The sequence below is a fragment of the Cherax quadricarinatus genome, chromosome 41 (assembly GCF_038502225.1).
Source record: "Cherax quadricarinatus isolate ZL_2023a chromosome 41, ASM3850222v1, whole genome shotgun sequence".
Lineage (NCBI taxonomy): Eukaryota > Metazoa > Arthropoda > Malacostraca > Decapoda > Parastacidae > Cherax > Cherax quadricarinatus.
In genome coordinates, this window is record NC_091332.1 from 17,118,024 (window position 1) to 17,141,630 (window position 23,607).

General features: G+C 38.2%; 1 protein-coding gene across 1 annotated transcript in view; it reads right to left on the minus strand.

Moving 5' to 3' along the window:
• LOC128695916 (uncharacterized) overlaps window positions 1–23,607 on the minus strand; it is a 221,786-nt gene that overhangs the window by 7,861 nt on the left and 190,318 nt on the right. Inside the window, exon 2 of the mRNA XM_053786869.2 lies at window positions 8,963–9,133. Coding sequence (XP_053642844.1) covers window positions 8,963–9,133 — 171 coding nt within the window. The remainder of the gene's footprint in view (window positions 1–8,962; window positions 9,134–23,607) is intronic.

Here is a 23,607-nt window from a genome sequence, read left to right on the forward strand (position 1 = left end):
AGAAAATTTTGGAAAGGACTTAATTTTAAATGAGTTCTTGCTAATTGACCAGTTTTACATATTCGGCACGACACACACACACACACTATATATATATATATATATATATATATATATATATATATATATATATATATATATATATATATATATATATATGCATGCAATAAGATCACAGTAAGCAGGTGATTTTAAAATATGCAAAACAACCACTGTGAAAGAGTAGTGAAATTCCAAGCGCTTTCGTGACTACTCACATTGTCAAGGAACTATGAAAGTAATACATCAAAGGAAGGCAATTAAAGGGTTTAGACCACACCTCACAGTCAACTCCCACAACAAAGAAACACCTGACGCGCGACAATACCGGACTCATAAGAAAAGAGGAACACTGCAGTAGGTCCGCTGGTCCAACTAGACAGGTCCTCACGACATCCCACTAAAAAAATATTCTACCCAAGAAATAAGGTTCATTATTTGTCCAATGTATTATTAAACTCTTCTCAAATTTTATTAATTATAAATGAATCTAATTTATATAAACCAAAGGAAATATTCATATTATTTTCAAAACTGTTTTTAATGAAACAAGATTCAATTATATTTCTGTCAACCATGGACTTGCTTCATACAACTTTCTCAACTTTTTGAAAATAAATTGGATGGTTAAAATCTCTCACATGAATAAATAGAGCATTGGAATCTTGTCCAGTTCTAATGCTGTATTTATGTTGTTTTAATCTAAGTTCGAGACTTTTACGAATTTGACCGTAATAAACTTTATCGCAAATTTTACAAGGAATCTTATAGACACATCCGTCAGCATTTTGGGGAGAATTCTTTATATATATATATATATATATATATATATATATATATATATATATATATATATATATATATATACATATATATATGTATATATATATATATATATATATATATATATATATATATATATATATATATATATATATATATATATATATATATATATATATATATATATATGAATTAAGATCACAGTAAACAGGTGATTTCAGAATATGCACAACAACCACTCTGAAAGAATAGAGAAATTCCAAGCGCTTTCGTGACTACTCACATTATCAAGGAACTATGAAAGTAAAGCATCCAAGGAAGCTATATAAGGGGTCTGGCCAGCACCTCACTATCAGATCCCACAACGGTTAAACACCTGACGCGCGCCGACCCAACTTGGATAGGTCCTTTGCACAACTCATTCACAAACTATTATACCCAAGAAAATTTAAAAATTATTATTTGTCCAGTGTATTATTAAATTCTTCCCAAATTCTATTAATTATAAATGGATCTAATTTATATAAACCAAAGGAAATATTCATATTATTGTCAAAACTGCTTTTTATGAAACAGTTTCATTACCTTTGTAAATTGTGAGTTCATTACCTTTGTAAATTGTGAGTTCATTACCTTTGTAAATTGTGAGTTCATTACCTCTGTAACTTGCTCAGCTATCAAAACTTTGGAGTCCAGTCCCTGGACCAATTATGTACCTCTGTAATCTTTTGACTACCGCCCACAGGATGGGTATGGGGTGCATAATAAACATATTAAACTAACTAACTATGAAACAAGATTCAATTATATTCCTGTCGACCATGGACTTGCTTGATACTACTTTCTCAACTTTTTGAAAATCAATTGGATGGTTAAAATCTCTTACATGAATAAATAGAGCATTGGAATCTTGTCCAGTTCTAATGCTATATTTATGTTGTTTTAATCTTAGTTCGAGATTTTTACCAGTTTGACCGTAATAAACTTTATCGCAAATTTTACAAGGAATCTTATAGACACATCCATCAGCATTTTGGGGGGAATTCTTTATCAAAAGTTTTTTTACTGTATCAAGATTTTTGAATACAACTTTAATATTAAAAGTCCTAAGAAGAGAAGGCATATCAACCAAGTTTTCATGGTAAGGGAGAACCAACATATTTTTAGTTGAATAAGGCTGGTTGTCCCTTTTTGGATTGTAAAAAGTATTTCTAGCAACTTTAAAAAATTTATCAATTACATTTCTTGGGTATTTTAAATCATTACCTATTTCATAAATTTTGGATATTTCCTCATCTATGAACTCAGGACTACAAATTCGTAAAGCTCTCAAAAACATTGATGAGAAAACAGACAGTTTGACTCTATCTTGATGCGAGGAATAATAGTGGACATAGGAACAGTTATTTGTAGGTTTTCTGTAAATTTTAAATTTGAATTCATTATTACCCTTAATAATTAAAACATCTAGAAAAGGCAATGAGTTATTTACTTCAAACTCAACAGTAAAGTTTATAGAATGGGCTAAGCTATTTAATTTTCCAAGGAAATGGTGTATATCTACATTTTTGGGAATAAGACACAAAATATCATCAACATATCTGAACCATTTAGCTCTATTAGGGAGGATTGTGTTAAGCAACCTTGTTTCAAAAAATTCCATGTATAGGTTACTAATAACAGGTGAAAGAGGATTTCCCATTGCCATACCAAACTTCTGAGTGTAAAACTTATCATTAAATACAAATTTTGCATCAACAATGCAAAGTTTAATAAGTTTAATGATAGTAGGAACTGGCAATGGTAAATCATAGTTAACGAGTTCTTCAGATAAGAAACTTAATAAATCATCAACAGGAACTTTCGTAAACAAGGAAGTAACATCAAAACTAACCATGTTAAAACCATTTAAGTCAGTCAAGGAGCTTAATTTATCAACCAAGTCTATGTTGTTTTTAACATTAAAGTTAGAAATTTTGCCAACAATAGGGCTCAAAATATCAACAAGCCATTTGGATAATTTATATGAAACTGACCCTATGGAGCTAATAATTGGTCTGACTGGATTCCCTGGTTTGTGTGTTTTTATTAGTCCATACATGTAAGGCAAAGATGGATTAGTGGAAGTAAATTGTTTGACTAATTCATCTTTGCCTTTCAGTAGAAGTTTTATTGTTTTATTGAAATTGCTGTTAACAGTTTCTAGGGGATTTTTCCTAAGTTTAGAATAGGTTTCAGTATCATCTAAGAGATTATTAATTTTTTCTTGGTAATCATTTTCTTTCATAATTACTATTGCATTTATTTTGTCTGCTTTAGTAAGGCGCAAATTTTTATTGTTATTAGGTGTATCATAAGACTTAAAGAATCTTTGAGGGCAATTGGGAATGTTTTGTTTTAACATAGAGCTATATACCATTCCTTTACTAATATTAATTTCATCAGAGGATAAATCAGAAAATTTTTCAAAGTTACAAAAGGCTTTTGCAATTTCAACATTATTAAGTTTTTTTGAAGTTGTAAAACTTAGGCCAAAACCTAGAGCAGCAGTTGAATGTTTGTCTAAAATTTCATCTGATAAGTTAATTACAAAATTGTTATTAGCATGCTTTGTCCAATCACTATTTTCAATTAAAATGTCTAATTTTCTTTGTAGTTTGCTCTAGAGTTCATTACAAATTCTTCTGAGTTTATTGTAGCAATGATCCAACATACTGTGTTTCCATTCTGATGGAATGGCCTGATTAAAAGAGTATTTTTTGTTTCTCAATATTTTGAATGCTTCCTTCTCCTGTATTTTAGTTATTTCAATATGTTTCTGAAGAATAATTCTCATAAAATCATCAAAAGGACGATCTCTCATGTCAAGGAGTCTATTGGGTAAAAGAGACTTGGGCAGAACTTGTTCATTTAAAAAATTTTTAAAAAAATTAAGTCGAATTTTTAACTTGTTTGACTTGATCAGTGCAGAAGAAAACTGTGAAGCAAAAGATATATGATTAGGAAAGCTTATCGAGAACATTCTGAAGAGTCGTGTGGTATCCATTAATGCAATAAGATCACAGTAAACAGGTGATTTCAGAAAATGCAAAACAACCACTCTGAAAGAATAGAGAAATTCCAAGCGCTTTCGTGACTGCTCACATTATCAAGGAACTATGAAAGTAAAGCATCCAAGGAAGCTATATAAGGGGTCTGGCCAGCACCTCACTATCAGATCCCACAACGGTTAAACACCTCTACCATACACTTTACAAGGTATACTCAACAGACTTATTCCCCTATAATTTTTGCACTCTCTTTTGTCCCCTTTGCCTTTATACAAGGGAACTATGCATGCTCTCTGCCAATCCCTAGGTACCTTACCCTCTTCCATACATTTATTAAATAATTGCACCAACCACCCCAAAACTATATACCCACCTGCTTTTAACATTTCTATCTTTATCCCATCAATCCCGGCTGCCTTACCCCCTTTCATTTTACCTACTGCCTAAAGAACTTCCCCCACACTCACAACTGGCTCTTCCTCACTCCTACAAGATGTTATTCCTCCTTGCCCTATACACGAAATCACAACTTCCCTATTTTCACCAACATTTAACAATTCCTGAAAATATTCCCTCCATCTTCCCAATACCTCTAACTCTCCATTTAATAACTCTCCTCTCCTATTTTTAACTGACAAATCCATTTGTTCTCTAGGCTTCCTTAACTTGTTAATCTCACTCCAAAACTTTTTCTTATTTTCAACAAAATTTGTTGATAACATCTCACCCACTCTCTCATTTGCTCTCTTTTTATATTGCTTCACCACTCTCTTAACCTCTCTCTTTTTCTCCATATACTCTTCCCTCCTTGCATCACTTCTACTTTGTAAAAACTTCTAATATGCTAACTTTTTCTCCCTTACTACTTACTCTCTTTACATCATCATTCCACCAATCGCTCCTCTTCCCTCCCGCACCCACTTTCCTGTAACCACAAACTTCTGCTGAACACTCTAACATTACATTTTTAAACCTACCCCATACCTCTTCGACCCCATTGCCTATGCTCTCATTAGCCCATCTATCCTCCAATAGCTGTTTATATCTTTCCCTAACTGCCTCCTCTTTTAGTTTATAAACCTTCACCTCTCTCTTCCCTGATGCTTCTATTCTCCTTGTATCCCATCTACCTTTTACTCTCAGTGTAGCTAAAACTAGAAAGTGATCTGATATATCTGTGGCCCCTCTATAAACATGTACATCCTGAAGTCTACTCAACAGTCTTTTATCTACCAATACATAATCCAACAAACTACTGTCATTTCGCCCTACATCATATCTCTTTTTCTTAAAATATGTATTACCTATAACTAAACCCCTTTCTATACAAAGTTCAATCAAAGGGCTCCCATTATCATTTACACCTGGCACCCCAAACTTACCTACCACACCCTCTCTAAAAGTTTCTCCTACTTTAGCATTCAGGTCCCCTACCACAATTACTCTCTCACTTGGTTCAAAGGCTCCTATACATTCACTTAACATCTCCCAAAATCTCTCTCTCTCCTCTGCATTCCTCTCTTCTCCAGGTGCATACACGCTTATTATGACCCACTTCTCGCATCCAACCTTTACTTTAATCCACATAATTCTTGCATTTACACATTCATATTCTCTTTTCTCCTTCCATAACTGATCATTCAACATTACTGCTACCCCTTCCTTTGCTCTAACTCTCTCAGATACTCCAGATTTAATCCCATTTATTTCCCCCCACCGAAACTCCCCTACCCCCTTCAGCTTTGTTTCGCTTAGGGCCAGGACATCCAACTTCCTTTCATTCATAACATCAGCAATCATCTGTTTCTTGTCATCTGCACTACATCCACGCACATTCAAGCATCCCAGTTTTATAAAGTTTTTCTTCTTCTCTTTTTTAGTAAATGTCTACAGGAGAAGGGGTTACTAGCCCATTGCTCCCGGCATTTTAGTCGCCTCATACGACACGCATGGCTTACGGAGGAAAGATTCTTTTCCACTTATATATATATATATATATATATATATATATATATATATATATATATATATATATATATATATATATATATATATATATATATATATATATATATATATATATGTATATATATATATATGTCGTGCCGAATATGTAAAATTGGTCAATTAGTAAGAACTCATTGAAAATTAAGACTTTTCCAAAATTTTCTCTTATACGTTTAAAGATGTATTTTTTTCATTAACGTTAATGTAAAAAAATTTAATTTTGCACCAAAAGAAACTTAGAAAACTTACCTAACCTTGTTATAACAAGAGCAATTTATTTTAGCCTAACCCAACTAAATATATTTTAGATTTGTTTACAGTAATTTAATACTAAACAAACATAATGAAATATATTTTTTTCGTTAGGTTCAGAATGATTTTGGCGAAATTATTGCATACACAAAATTTCGCTTGTCCTATATGGCAAGATGAACGTTGCTATTTAGGCCAAGATCGCAAGTTCTGCCTATTCGGCACGACATACATACATATATATATGTCGTGCCGAATAGGCAGAACTTGCCATCTTGGCTTAAATAGCAACGTTCATCTTGCCATATAGGGCAAGTGAAAATTTGTGTATGCAATAATTTCGCCAAAATCATTTTGAACCTAACGAAAAAAAATATATTTCACTGTGTTTGTTTAGTATTAAATTATTGTAAACAAATCTAAAATATATTTAGTTGGGTTAGGCTAAAATAAATTGTTCTTGTTATAATAAGGTTAGGTAAGTTTTCTAAGATTCTTTTGGTGCAAAATTATAAATTTATACATCAACATTAATGAGAAAAATATATTTTTAAACGTATAAGAGAAAATTTTAGAAAGGACTTAATTTTAAATGAGTTCTTGCTAATTGACCAGTTTTACATATTCGGCACGACATATATATATATATATATATATATATATATATATATATATATATATATATATATATATATACATATATATATACATATATATATATATATCTATATATTTTTTTATATATATATATATATATATATACATATATATATATATATATGTATATATGTATATATATATATATATATATATATATGTATATATATATATATATATATATATATATATATATATATATATATATATATATATATATATATATATATATATATATATATATATCTATATATATATATATATATATATATATATATATATATATATATATATATGCCGAATGTGAAAAACTGGTCAATTAGCAAGAACTCATTTAAATTTAAGTCCTTTCTAAAATTTTGTCTTATACGTTTAAAGATATTTTTTTTTTTCATTAATGTTAATGTAAAAATTTTTAATTTTGCACCAAAAGAAACTTAGAAAACTTACCTAACCTTATTATAACAAGAGCAATTTATTTTAGCCTAATCCAATTAAATATATTTTAGATTTGTTTACAGTAATTTAGTACTAAACAAACACAGTGAAATATATTTTTTTCGTTAGGTTCAGAATGATTTTGGCGAAATTATTGCATACACAAATTTTCGCTTGTCCTATATGGCAAGATGAGGGTTGCTATTTAAGCCAAGATCGCAAGTTCTGCCTATTCGGCACGACATATATATATATATATATATATATATATATATATATATATATATATATATATATATATATATATATATATATATATATCAGTCAGTCTGCTCACATTGCACGTTGCTCCATAAACATACTTATCTACGTTCATGTTATCATAGTGGGTTATTGATCTACTCAGGCTTCTAATTGCATTCCTATAAATTCATTTTCATTATTTACTTCTCTCCTAATATTATTCCTAATGCCAGACAGAGATATACCAAAATTACATTCTCCTCCTGGGTACTCTTCTTGGCTAACATATAAACTTTATCATGAAGGAGTAATTCATTGTGTGATTGGATCCATAGCAATTATACATTAATTCCTCTTTGCCGGATTTTTGAGTATCTATACCTGGCTTCTCCAATGAGCATATTGTTGGAGTCATTATGAGTCAAGAGCCTTCAATGATGACATAGAATCAGTAATAATGATAGAGTCAAGTTCAGTGTCATAGGTTAGCTTTAGCACCACTAGGATTGCAAACAATTCAGTTGCAGTGTAGACACCCGGATGTTAATTCTTATGCCTAACTAAACAAATTTATTATCGTTCTTAACTAGAGAGGAGGCGACGAGAGCAGATGCAGCACTGCCAGAAGTCTCTTGTTTAGATCCATCAGTGTATATAAAATTTGTGATAACTTATTACTACCAGCTAGGCGAGAAATTTCTTCTTGAGCAGTTGCTTTAACAAGTGATTTAAGGAAGGGATTACTAGCAATGAGCTTCTTGGGAGGGACTTGCAGGTATGTGATATTAAATGAATACATTATCCATGGAGGGGTGAAATGCTCTTGTTGCGTACAGTAGGAAGCCTTACTATAATAATATAAGGGAACCTATATACTACAAAAGTATTACACTGTTAACACCATACTCAGTTTGCTGAATTGTGGGTCATCATCTAAGACCCGCGTCAGGAAACACCTGTCCTGTTTCCTGACGAACCTTACCTAACCTTACCTAACAACTTTTGCAAAAGTTTATACAATGAGAACCATAACAGTAGCAATAGCAACAACATAAGCCATAGCAACAGGTAGAACAACAGCTAGAATGATAACACCTAGAACAATAATAGCTAGAATAGCTAGAATAACAACTAGAACAGCTAGAACAATAACTAAAACAATGAAAAATAGAACAGCCAGAAAAATAACTAGAACAATAACAACTAGAACTAGAACATTAACTAGAGCAAAAACTAGAACCGCTAGAATAATAACTCAAAGAATGACAGCTAGAACAATAACAGCTTAAACAATAGCAATTAGAACAATAACAAATAGAACTATAACTAGAACAGCTAGAACAATAACTAGAACTAGAACAGCTAGAACAATAACTAGAACTAGAACAGCTAGAACAATAACTAGAACTAAAACAGCTAGAACAAAAACAGTTAGAACAACAACAGCTTGAAAAATAGCGACTGGAACAACAACAGCTACAAACAACTCTCACCTTTGCCAAAATCCATGTCTAAGTACATGTCGAGTTTCCGACAAAGAGTATATTTTTCTCCGTCTTTCAAGTCTCCGCAATCCTGCAGGTACTCCTTGGACTTGGCCGTAGAGAGGTCCTTGCAGTCTGCACTCTGGTGACTGTTGCATACGTAGCATTTAATGGCTGACACTGCAATAGAGAGAAGACTGGTCTTAGTTTATGGCTGGGGAAGATGGGACACTCTCATTATAAAGGCTGAATGTTTGTTTAATCATCAATTATTATTATTATTATTATTATTATTATTATTATTATTATTATTAATTATTATTATTATTATTATTATTATTATTATTATTATTATTATTATTATTATTAGTAGTAGTAGTAGTAGTAGTAGTAGTAATATTAGTATTGATTATTATAATCATAATTATTACATCTTATATTATTATTTATTATTATAATTATTGTTACTTATAATAATAGTATCAATGATAACAATAATTTGATCATAATAATCATTATATCTTATATTATTGCTATCATTATCGTTGTTACTATTAATAATAGTGTCAATGATAATATTAGTTTGGTCATTATAATCATTATATCTTACAATATTTACTGATAATATTATTGTTATTATTAATACCAATATCAATGATAATATTAGTTTGATCATTATAATCATTATTTTTTATATTATTTACTACTAATATTAATATTATTATTATTATTGTTACTATTAATAATAATATCAAAGATAATATTAGTTTCATCATTATAATTATTATATCTTATAATTTTGTATTAATTATTATCATTATTATTATTATTATTATTATTATTATTATTATTATTATTATTATTATTATTATTATTATTATTATTATTATTATTAAAGTGCTAAGCAGCACAAAGGGTGGTGGAGAATATTTAAGAAATATCAAAAGAGATGTACAAAATGCACAGCTTCAGTGACGCCTTGTACAACCACACACACACACACACACACACACACACACACACACACACACACACACACACACACACACACACACACACACACACACACACACACTGATAATTAAAAAAAATAAAGTTTTAAAAATAATACGCAGTCTCAGGAGCAGGTACTAATGAGGCATGTGAACACATGTTTAGAAAACACCTGCAGGGAGCCAAAAAAAAAAACCGCATAGCTAAAACACATGAAACACAAGGGAAAACGATGGGTGTGGGGAATTACGATCACACAAATCATGTACAGAACTCATTACTCTAAACACAAATACGTAAATATTGGGCACAAAAAATTCATTGAATAAAATACATACACAAACTCGTGTACAGAAATCATTATCGCATAAAATAAGCGCACATAAAAATCACGTACACAAAGGTCATCATCTCATGTAGGTCCGTAGGATGAGTGTCAAAGAAAAGAAAACCAACTTTAAACCAGAAAATTTCCAGCCGCGAGGAAAATACTATGCAAAACTTATGCCCGAATTATGCAAAAAATATGCAAGACAAAAAAATACGATACCTAACCTGCACATAAAATGTCCTCTTGCCTGGAAATATATACATTGTTTAAGGCAGTTGTAAACGAAAAATTCGTCTTCGTGGGCGAGAATGTTGAGAAGTGCCGCGACTTTGTAAATATGTGAAGAAAATGAGGTAACAAGTGAGGTGGTAAATGTATAGCCCAGAGCAGTGCAGGAGAACTGTTTGCACGGTGGGCAGAGCTGTGTGCACGGTGGGCAGAGCTGTGTGCACGGTGGGCAGAGCTGTGTGCACGGTGGGCAGAACTGTGTGCACGGTGGGCAGAGCTGTGTGCACGGTGGGCAGAGCTGTGTGTACGGTGGGCAGAGCTGTGTGCACGGTGGGCAGAGCTGTGTGCACGGTGGGCAGAGCTGTGTGTACGGTGGGCAGAGCTGTATGCACGGTGGGCAGAGTTGTATGCACGGTGGGCAGAGCTGTGTGCACGGTGGGCAGAGCTGTGTGCACGGTGGGCAGAGCTGACGCAGTACTAGGAAAGGAAGAAGAACGAGGAAAAGCCCACAGGGAGAGACAGGGGAGGAAAGAAGGAAGGGTGAAAGCCCACAGAAAGGGGGAGGGAAGAACGGTGAAAGCCCACAGGGAGAGGAGGGAGGAACGGTGAAAGCCCACAGGGAGTGGAAGAAAGGAAGGGTGAAAGCCCACAGGGAGAGGAAGGAGGGAAAGATGAAAGCCCACAGGGATAGGAAGGAGGGAAGGGTGAAAGCCTACACGGAGAGGAGGGATGGAGGAGGCCACAGCAAGTGGAGCGCTTGAAGTCCCTAGAACTATACCTTCTTAGAACGAAGGTGAGAAAGATACATCATAATCTACACCTTGAAGATACTGGCGGGATTATTATCAAACCTGCATATCGAAATTACTTCTTATGAACATAAGAGGCTTTGCAGACGAAGCAGGATAACTCCAATGAAAAGCAGAAGAACGATGAGTACAATAAGCGATAACTTATTAAGCGTTAAGGGACCGCGACTCTTCAACGCCCTCTCTTCATGCATAAGGGGGATCAACAACAAACCCCTAGTTGTCTCCACGAGCTAACTCGACAGATTCCTTAAAACAGTTCCTGATCAACCGGGTTTTGGTGCATACGTTGTGCTGTGGGCGGAGGGCACTAAGGGCCTAATCGATAATGCCAGCAACCAGGAGGCCTGGTCTGGGACCTGGCCGCGGGACGGTGACCTCCGGAAGCGACTCCAGGTAAATTGAGGGAAGAGACCCACAGGGAGGGAGGCAAAAGGATACTTTTATTTTTAAGTCATAATGAAAGTATGGTGAGAGGGGAGAGGGGAATTAAGGAAGGGGGCAGCGGTTGGGGGTAGAAATATAAAAAGGAAGGTATGGGTAACAAGTAAGATGATGAAAGGAACAGACTAGTGACCTGCCACTCCTGGTGAGGAGTAGGTTCAGAAATACTTATTTAATTATCAATTTGGACAGGGAGTTCATATTGCGCATGGCTCTCGTGAGAGAAAGAAACAATTTCTCTTTGGTGGGACCATTTCGTAGTTGCTGGAAGCGCTCGGGTTCCATGACTATGAATATGAAGTGTTTCTCGTTCTCGTTGAAGTCTTCCTCGTCATGTTAGATCTCGAGAAGCGAACTGTATTCGACTTTGAAGGGTCGTGGGTGTATTTGATCTTTTCGCTGGTTAGTCAGTAGATGTAGCGGCGCTCGAATGTTTAGCCCGGGGTTTCTCTGTGATTGTTTGGTAAGCGTTGGTTTCTGGCTGTGGTTGTTGATTGTTGCTCGGCAGGTATCCACGTTAGCTGATTGCTTTTGGCTATGGTGATAATTGTTTCTTGGTCTGAATCTTGAACTCAAACGTCAATGTGCGTTGGCCGCAGTCTGAGTGAAAGACTAGTGCTTCGCGGGACTGACTTGCAGCACTGGGATGAGAGGTAGTTCGATTTCTGGCTGATAATGAAGTTTAGATATAATTATTCCGAGTATGTTGCCTGGGGACAGATCCTCTGGGAAGTTCATCTCTGGAAAGTTCTTCCGACTGAAGATGGCGTTGATTATTGAACTGGATGATCCTGGGTATGGCACGTTGTGCAGATGCTGTGTATGTTGATGCTTGTGAGTAGCTTTGTCTTAGATCTTGTGGCATGTCCTGGGCATACGTAGTGCCCCATTTTTCGGCTGAGCTGGGTAGGGTTTGGCTGAGATCTGGCTTCCACTTGTTTCTTGGCGACCAGTTCCTTCTTTGTAGGACATTTAGGTGACAGAAAGGTTGATAAAAGAAAGTAAACCCACTGAAAGGGAGGGAGGGACGGTGGGAGGGAGAGAGAAATCTCACAGGTAGGTTCAAGCCCCCCTCTTTTTTTGGCGTCTAATAATTTAACTCCAGTAGGCCTATTGTACCACTCAGCAACACAAGATTGTAAATGGTTTCGCGATACCGGCAAACTGTAGAAAAGGTCAGTTGTATATAGTTTTGGACATTAAAAGAAACGTATCGCCATTAGTGGCTTCATTACGACTGATGAAGTCACTCGTGGCGAAAAGTTTCTTACAATAAATATTCAGAATTGTTCACGAATATCCTTTTCCATTATTGTCAACAAAGTTTGCACGTTCGGCTCGTGGCAACACAGCTCTGCACGACTAACACTCCCGCGTAATCTTCATCAATAAAACAGCTGCTTCATCTGAGTTTTATTCCAACCCTTGAGTCCCACAGAGAGGAGGGAGGACAGATGTAAACCCGTAAAGAGGGGGGAGGAAAGGAAATGCAACGGCAGGTAGGAAGGAAGGAAGAGGGAAGGATGGAGATCCACGAGGTGGGGGGTAGACGAAAGAGGGAGTGGCCTCAGAGGAAAGGAATGTTAGAATGGAAACCACAAATGGAGGGAGAAAGGAAATACATAGGAAGAAATGGAAAGAAGCAGTTTCCAAGAAAGGGAGGAGTGCAGGTAACCCCTCACTGAGGGAACTGAGAGCCGCCACCAGGAGAGTGAGAGAAGAGTGGAGTCACTGGGCGTGGCTGCTACCTCCAGTGACAAAACAAATAAATCTTCCTAAAACTTGACCACACCCCTGTACCAACACTACCACACAAATGTACCACCACTACCACATCCCTGTACCACCACTATCACACCCCTGTACCACCACTACCACATACCTGTACCACCACTACCACATCCTTGTACCACCACTACCACATCCTTGTACCACCACTAGGACACCCCTGTACCACCACTATCACATACCTGTACCACCACTACCACATCCCTGTACCACCACTACCACATCCTTGTACCACCACCAGGACACCCCTGTACCACCACTATCACATACCTGTACCACCACTACCACATCCCTGTACCACCACTACCATATCCTTGTAACATCATTACGACACCTCTGTACCACCACTACACTACACCTCTCTACCACCACTATACTACACCTCTGTACCACCACTACACTACACCTCTGTACTATCACTACTCTACACCTCTGTACCACCACTACACTACACTCACACTCATGTACCACCACTACAATATACTCACACTCCTGTACCACTATAATACACTACACCTCTGTACCACCACTACACTACACTCACACTCATGTACCACCACTATACTACATCCACACCCCTATACCAGCAATATGCTGAACCTCTGTACCACCACTACACTACACCCACACCTCGGTACCACCACTACACTTCACTACACCTCTATCACTACAGTACATCCCTGTACCACAAGATTACATCCATGTACCACCACTACATTCACACCTACTCCTCACTACCACACCCTTGTACCTCCACTACACTAAAACCACATCTCTTCACCACCACTACACTACGCTTCTACTCCACCTCTACCACAACTCCCAACACACCACTACCACACCTCCCAACGCTCCTCCACACCACTACAATACGATCACATCCCAGGGCACCCCAACACCTTTACCACACCTCCCAACACACCCCACATCTCCCAACACTTCCCCACGACCAAACCTCCCAACACCACCACCTCACTGCCTCAGTATGTACACATTTAGAGCCCGATCCTAGCATTATAAATAAAAATAATAAAATATGATAAGTTTATTTCTTTGCTAAGGTAACAATGTGTGTTTACATATCATAATTTGATTGGAGCAAAGAAAGCCACTATTATGACCGGTGTGTACAGGTGAAATGTTGCATTAATTACTGCTTCGTCGATATACTTTTAAAATGAACAAACCAACCCACCCAAGGTCTCTGATCTCCCCGTGGCTCACGGCTCGGTTGGTAGCGTCCTGGACTCACACAGTGAAGGACCGGGGATCTCTCACCGGCATGAGAGAGACGTTAAGCATGTTTCATTACCCCTGCTGCCCCTATTCACCCAGCAGTCATTAGGTACCAGAGTGTTAGTCAACTGTTGTGGGTCGTATCCCGGGCGATACGATTAAAACACCCCCAGTGGAAATACGACTGACAGTCACCGATGACACACGGACTTTATCAGGTTAAAAATACGAAGGAAATCTTATCATTCCTTGCCCACAGACGACCCGCATCACCTTCCTCGCTTCAGTCCCCGAATTCTCGGACACAAACCTGATGCATACATCCGAAAAATTTTGAGTGGAGCCCAGAAAGACCCACATGCCCTTCGAACTATTTTACCCTGGGTCAGTACCTCCTTTAACACCTAAACGAGGACCCACTGTGCGCACAGTATTCATACAAGAGAGAGAGTTAAGATTTGTTCAGATTTTTAACCTTGAGTGTTAGCTACCCAGAATAACCCAAAAAGTCAGTGTTTCATCGAGGACTGTCTTATTTCCATTGGGGTCCTTCAATCTCGTTCCCCAGGATGCAACCCACACCAGTGAACTAACACCCAGATACCTATTTACTGATAGGTGAATAGGGACAGAGAGCACACGGCGGGTCATCATCTAAGACTCGCGTCAGGAAACACTTGTCCTGTTTCCTGACAAACCTTAACTAAGACAGCACGTGTACGGAAACATGACCAACATTTCCAGCCGTGTCTGGGATCGAACCATAGTGTGTGAAGCGAGAGCGTTGACAACCAAGCCACAGGACACAGTTGCATCCTCTACTTCTTACCGACAATTTCCTCTCAGCAATTTTTCACCTATTATTTCGCAACTCATTATATTTTCATTTATATTTAGAGTTAAAAATCATTATTTTTCCTCAAAATTTTCAGTGTTAAGGATTCATTTTCGTTTTAATATTATAGAGCACTAAAGTCTGCCATTTCCTCATCGTAAATCATCGGCGACTCGCCCAGAGTTGTCAATCATTCACAATGTGACGGGAAAAAGATCTGGGGAGTTTGACAAGTGATGACAGATGTGGAATGTCGTGTGAAGGTATTGATGTTAATTGACCTCACACAGGCACTTACAAGCATACACATATGCGCACACACACACACACACACACACACACACACACACACACACACACACACACACACACACACACACACACACACACACACTGGATCTATACATAGCCAAGATTCATACACAGCTTTAAGAAGATATACGATAAGGCTCTTGGAGCAGGGAGAGAGTTGACCTAGTAGCGACTAGCGAAGAGGCGGGGTCAGGAGCTGTGAATCGACCCCTGCAACCTCATATAGGTGAATACACACATTCTCTCTCTCTTTCTCTCTCTCTCTCTCTCTCTCTCTCTCTCTCTCTCTCTCTCTCTCTCTCTCTCTCTCTCTCTCTCTCTCTCTCTCCCCTCCACACTACACTCATTCGAAGTGATAAACAGTAATGGAGAAAACTTCTTAATTATACACAAGTTTAATCCTCAAAAAAAAGACTAGGAAAACTAAAAGCTACACAGGCGACCACAAAAATGGAATAGTAACTTTAATGATTCAGAAATGAGGAGCTTTTTGACCCAGAATATCAAAGTACCCATAAAAAAAAATAAGAGAGAGCGACTCACCAGTGAGACTAGACCAAGTACTCAACTGAAGAGACTCAAACACAGAAAGGAGAGAATGCCTGACATTGATAAAAGTGCGCAACCACTGCATTCCAACACAACCTTGCAGAGGTAGCATCACAGGCTCGAGTGAAGAGACATATTACCATGAAACTGACTTATAGTGAAGATGATTGTGATGAATGTGATGGTTCTTGAAAGAGATCACAATGAGATGCAGAGCTCAGTTTCAACGTATTATTATTATTATTATTATTATTATTATTATTATTATTATTATTATTATTATTATTATTATTATTATTATTATTATTATTAATATTATTTTTTTTATTATCACACTGGCCGATTCCCACCAAGGCAGGGTGGCCCGAAAAAGAAAAACTTTCACCATCATTCACTCCATCACTGTCTTGCCAGAAGGGTGCTTTACACTACAGATTTTTTAAACTGCAACATTAACTTCAGAGTGCAGGCACTGTACTTCCCATCTCCAGGACTCAAGTCCGGCCTGCCGGTTTCCATGAACCCCTTCATAAATGTTACTTTGCTCACACTCCAACAGCACGTCAAGTATTAAAAACCATTCGTCTCCATTCACTCCTATCAAACACGCTCACGCACGCCTGCTGGAAGTCCAAGCCCCTCGCACACAAAACCTCCTTTACCCCCTCCCTCCAACCTTTCCTAGGCCGACCCCTACCCCGCCTTCCTTCCACTACAGACTGATACACTCTTGAAGTCATTCTGTTTCGCTCCATTCTCTCTACATGTCCGAACCACCTCAACAACCCTTCCTCAGCCCTCTGGACAACAGTTTTGGTAATCCCGCACCTCCTCCTAACTTCCAAACTACGAATTCTCTGCATTATATTCACACCACACATTGCCCTCAGACATGACATCTCCACTGCCTCCAGCCTTCTCCTCGCTGCAACATTCATCACCCATGCTTCACACCCATATAAGAGTGTTGGTAAAACTATACTCTCATACATTCCCCTCTTTGCCTCCAAGGACAAAGTTCTTTGTCTCCACAGACTCCTAAGTGCACCACTCACCCTTTTCCCCTCATCAATTCTATGATTCACCTCATCCTTCATAGACCCATCCGCTGACACGTCCACTCCCAAATATCTGAATACATTCACCTCCTCCATACTCTCTCCCTCCAATCTGATATCCAATCTTTCATCACCTAATCTTTTTTTGTTATCCTTATAACCTTACTCTTTCCTGTATTCACTTTTAATTTTCTTCTTTTGCACACCCTACCAAATTCATCCACCAATCTCTTCAACTTCTCTTCAGAATCTCCCAAGAGCACAGTGTCATCAGCAAAGAACAACTGTGACAACTCCCACTTTATGTGTGATTCTTTATCTTTTAACTCCACGCCTCTTGTCAAGACCCTCGCATTTACTTCTCTTACAACCCCATCTATAAATATATTAAACAACCACGGTGACATCACACATCCTAGTCTAAGGCCTACTTTTACTGGGAAATAATTTCCCTCTTTCCTATGTACTCTAACTTGAGCCTCACTATCCTCGTAAAAACTCTTCACTGCTTTCAGTAACCTACTTCCTACACCATACACCTGCAACATCTGCCACATTGCCCCCCTATCCACCCTGTCATACGCCTTTTCCAAATCCATAAATGCCACAAAGACCTCTTTAGCCTTATCTAAATACTGTTCACTTATATGTTTCACTGTAAACACCTGGTCCACACACCCCCTACCTTTCCTAAAGCCTCCTTGTTCATCTGCTATCCTATTCTCAGTCTTACTTTTAATTCTTTCAATAATAACTCTACCATACACTTTACCAGGTATACTCAACAGACTTGTCCCCCTATAATTTTTGCACTCTCTTTTGTCCCCTTTGCCTTTATACAAAGGAACTATGCATGCTCTCTGCCAATCCCTAGGTACCTTAACCTCTTCCATACATTTATTAAATAATTGCACCAACCACTCCAAAACTATATCCCCACCTGCTTTTAACATTTCTATCTTTATCCCATCAATCCCGGCTGCCTTACCCCCTTTCATTTTACCTACTGCCTCACGAACTTCCCCCACACTCACAACTGGCTCTTCCTCACTCCTACAAGATGTTATTGCTCCTTGCCCTATACACGAAATCACAGCTTCCCTATCTTCATCAACATTTAACAATTCCTCAAAATATTCCCTCCATCTTCCCAATACCTCTAACTCTCCATTTAATAACTCTCCTCTCCTATTTTTAACTGACAAATCCATTTGTTCTCTAGGCTTCCTTAACTTGTTAATCTAACTCCAAAACTTTTTCCTATTTTCAACAAAATTTGTTGATAACATCTCACCCACTCTCTCATTTGCTCTCTTTTTACATTGCTTCACCACTCTCTTAACCTCTCTCTTTTTCTCCATATACTCTTCCCTCCTTGCATCACTTCTACTTTGTAAAAACTTCTCATATGCTAACTTTTTCTCCCTTACTACTCTCTTTACATCATCATTCGACCAATCGCTCCTCTTCCCTCCCGCACCCACTTTCCTGTAACCACAAACTTTTGCTGAACACTCTAACACTACATTTTTAAACCTACCCCATACCTCTTCGACCCCATTGCCTATGCTCTCATTAGCCCATCTATCCTCCAATAGCTGTTTATATCTTTCCCTAACTGCCTCCTCTTTTAGTTTATAAACCTTCACCTCTCTCTTCCCTGATGCTTCTATTCTCCTTGTATCCCATCTACCTTTTACTCTCAGTGTAGCTACAACTAGAAAGTGATCTGATATATCTGTAGCCCCTCTATAAACATGTACATCCTGAAGTCTACTCAACAGTCTTTTATCTACCAATACATAATCCAACAAACTACTGTCATTTCGCCCTACATCATATCTTGTATACTTATTTATCCTCTTTTTCTTAAAATATGTATTACATATAACTAAACCCCTTTCTATACAAAGTTCAATCAAAGGGCTCCCATTATCATTTACACCTGGCACCCCAAACTTACCTACCACACCCTCACTAAAAGTTTCTCCTACTTTAGCATTCAGGTCCCCACTTCTCGCATCCAACCTTTACTTTAATCCACATAATTCTTGCATTTACACATTCATATTCTCTTTTCTCCTTCCATAACTGATCATTCAACATTACTGCTACCCCTTCCTTTGCTCTAACTCTCTCAGATACTCCAGATTTAATCCCATTTATTTCCCCCCACCGAAATTCCCCTACCCCCTTCAGCTTTGTTTCGCTTAGGGCCAGGACATCCAACGTCTTTTCATTCATAACATCAGCAATCATCTGTTTCTTGTCATCCGCACTACATCCACGCACATTCAAGCATCCCAGTTTTATAAAGTTTTTCTTCTTCTCTTTTTTAGTAAATGTCTACAGGAGAAGGGGTTACTAGCCCATTGCTCCCGGCATTTTAGTCGCCTCATACGACACGCATGGCTTACGGAGGAAAAATTCTTTTCCACTTCCCCATGGACAATAGAAGAAATAAAGAAGAACAAGAGCTATGTAGCAAAAGGAGAAAAACCTAGATGTATGTATATATATATATGCATGTGCATGTCTGTGAAGTGTGACCAAAGTGTAAGTTGGAGTAGCAAGATATCCCTGTTATCTAGCGTGTTTATGAGACAGAAAAAGACACCAGCAATCCTACCATCATGCAAAACAGTTACAGGTTTATGTTTCACAGTCATCTGGCAGGACGGTAGTACTTCCCTGGGTGGTTGCTGTCTACCAACCTACTACCTATGAATATATTATAAATTAATATATTCAGGGGTAAATTGCTAACTTAACGGTCACACAGCACCTGGTAAATGGGAGGCAATCAAGTTCAATCTGAGGAATGGAAGAATAGCTCCAATTTTTTAGATCATAGCCGTTCCTTAGCATCAAAGCACCTTCCTCTACCCTTCCTTGAATGGTTCGCTGGGATAATTCAACAAGAAATGACCAAGATCTTCAAAGGTGCTTTGAAGTGACAAATAGATTTATTCCCACTCAGAGAGAAACTTGTATAAAAAATACAGGAAAGTGAAGATGGGAAATATAAGAGAATGTTCTAGCATAAGAAAACATGAGAGCAAGAGATGAACATATAGGACTACGTGGGAAAGACTGATAGCAGAGGACATGACAGTCAACACTGGGGCTATCTGCTAAGACAGACTATCTTCGTCTGTCTAGACTCTCATGTGTTATCTAGGATTTATAAATCAAGGATAGGAGAACAGAAGGGAAGCGGACAGAGAGTTAAATAATGATATATAAACAAACGCATAAAACACAGCCAAACTTACATTACAGCCACATGAGAAGGAAGATGATAATTAAGAACCAGGTAACCAGATTAAAGGAGAAAAGGAACCAGCTCACAGGAAATGACAAGTTTGTGAAAACTCAAAAAAAAAAAAACAAAAAAAAAAAAAAACAAAAAAAAAATAATCAGAGATAATGCAAAACAGCTAAATACCGTCAGAGGATCTGTACATGAAGCCTGCAGAGAACTACCAAACTTTAAAACAACAACACCACCTTTATGTCTGGCAGAGCAGGATATAAAGGCAGTGTGACTGGTAAAGGTCGAGGATATTGAAGGAAGGTGCGGCAGCCCTGAGCACACCACCAGCTCAAATCAAAAATAGTGACACGAAATCTAACAAAAAACATCTTCCCTCCCTCTCTCCCTTGTTGAATCCTTTCTTATTCCCCTTTGTTTCTCCTCTCTCCCTTCCTTCCCCTTTTAATTCCATCTGTAATTTTCTTGTTTTTTTTACCCCCTCGCTCTCTCTCTCTTTCTCTCTCTCTCTCTCTCTCTCTCTCTCTCTCTCTCTCTCTCTCTCTCTCTCTCTCTCTCTCTCTCTCTCTCTCTCTCTCTCTCTCTCTCTCTCTCTCTCTCGTGTTCCCTCCCAATTTCTTAAATTATTCTTTCTTTTCTTCAGTCCCTCTTACCCCTCTTCACCCCCACTTTCCCCTCCTCGACTATTCCTCCCTTTCTCTCTCTCTCTCTCTCCACTCTTTCAATTTCAGTTAACTATTTCTTTACCTCCCATCCTCATCCCTTTCTTCTTCATGCCTCCTTCTCCATGCCCTCTTTGCCTCTCTTTTTCCTTACCTTCTCTCCCTCCACCCCCTCCCTGCAATCCTTCCCTCCCCACTTCTCCCAAACCTCTCCGCAGCTCTCACTCCCCAATATGGATCCTCTTACAGAAAGACGCTTACTCCCTCCCTCACAGTTTAAAGTTGGCTGCTCCAGATAGCCCAGTTACCCCCACCCTCTCCAGCTGCTCCTGTTCCTTCTGTTTCAGTTACTACTTTTCCTGTTCCTGCTGTTTCACTTTCCGCTGCTCCTGCTCCAGCTGCTGCTGTTACTATTCCTGCTACTGCTCCAGCGGAGCTCCAGAAGCACTCGTGAGCGAGAAGCGAGTGACAGAAGGATTAATGAGCTAGGCCCACTGGACACTCTGGCCCCTCATCGTGAGGACATTGTCAAGGGCGCAGTGAATATTTACCCTCGACTGACCGGGCCAGCTGACGCCATCTTGAGTCCCGGCTGGAGCCGGGAGAGATTGAAAACCCAACGAGGAAACACAAATTTAATATATAAAGAGACGGAAGGTTTCTATTGAAATTCCTTGCTGCTGATTTCTATATCATTTAAAACTGACTAAATGTACTCAGTTACATATTTTACAAGCACACACACAAACAAGAAGGGATGCTGCTTTTCAATCAGTTTCTAAACACTTCCCTTCCCTCTATCCCTTCATAGAATCATATTATAGTGTGACTTCTAAACTATTGTTTGGGGACCATGAAATTGACTCGTGTGAGGATGTGCAACAGGGGGACCCCTCTCTCCCCCTTTCTTTTCTGTCTGGTCATCAAGAAAGTCACAGAAGCGCTCTCCAGTGAGCTCAATATCTGGTTCTTGGATGATGGTACCCTAGCTGGCACTACAGAATATTCCCTAGAGGTCATCAGAAAAATTAAAGACATGGTAGAGAGCCTGGGTCTATGTTTAAACCCCACCAAATGTGAAAAATTGTCTGCCAATTGACAGATGATCCAGAATATTAGTGTTGTTCTACCAGGAGCACGAGCCATTGATCCAGCCAAGAGCACTCTCCTTGGTGCTCCTCTTGGGTCCAATACCATCGATCTGATCCTAGAAAAAAATCTCAGCCCTCAGGACGATGGAAGGCAGGATGAAAGACATCGATGCACATGATGAATTCTACCTACTCACCAGGTGCCTGTCAATCCCAAAACTTACCTACTTCCTGAGATGCTCCCCGGCCTTCAGCACTCCGAAACTCAAGGAATATGACTCTCCCCTTAAGACCATTCTAGAAAGTGTATGGAATCTTTCCCTCGAACATGGACAGTGGTTGTAAGCCTCACTTCCAGTCAGGCATGGGGGGGCTGGGAGTATGCAAATCCTCCCAGATTGCCCTACCTGCTTTCCTATCCTCTTCCATAGCATCAAATGAGTTAATAAAACAAATTCTTCAGGACAACTTCAGTGACTCAGCAGGAATACAGGACCATAGCTACGCCAGAGTCAACACTGAATGGGAGACTCTTGATGCTCCAGCACCAAAACCTAGTGCAACACTGGCCTACAAACAGTCAAGTTGGGATGGCCAACATGCTTAGGGCTGCAACATGAGACATGGAGATTACCCGTCTCCAAGCTGTGAGTGCATATCACTCAGGGGACTTCCTCCAAACAGTTCCCATTTCGGCAATGGGAACACGCCTCGACTCTAAGACCCTCCGTATTGCAGTGGCTCTCCGCCTTGCTGCTCCAATTCACACAGAATATACGTGTATTATGGCTGGGCACCAAGGTGTTGACCAGTGTGGTACGGTGAGTAAAGCACTGCGTACCTTGTTCCATGATTCGTAGGTTCGAGTCTCCTTCGACCTGAGATTAGTGTTTGCGAATATTTCGCCTGTTTTGCAAATTCTAAACATATATATATATATATATATATATATATATATATATATATATATATATATATATATATATATATATATATATATATATATACACCTGGAGTTTACCTGGAGAGAGTTCCGGGGGTCAA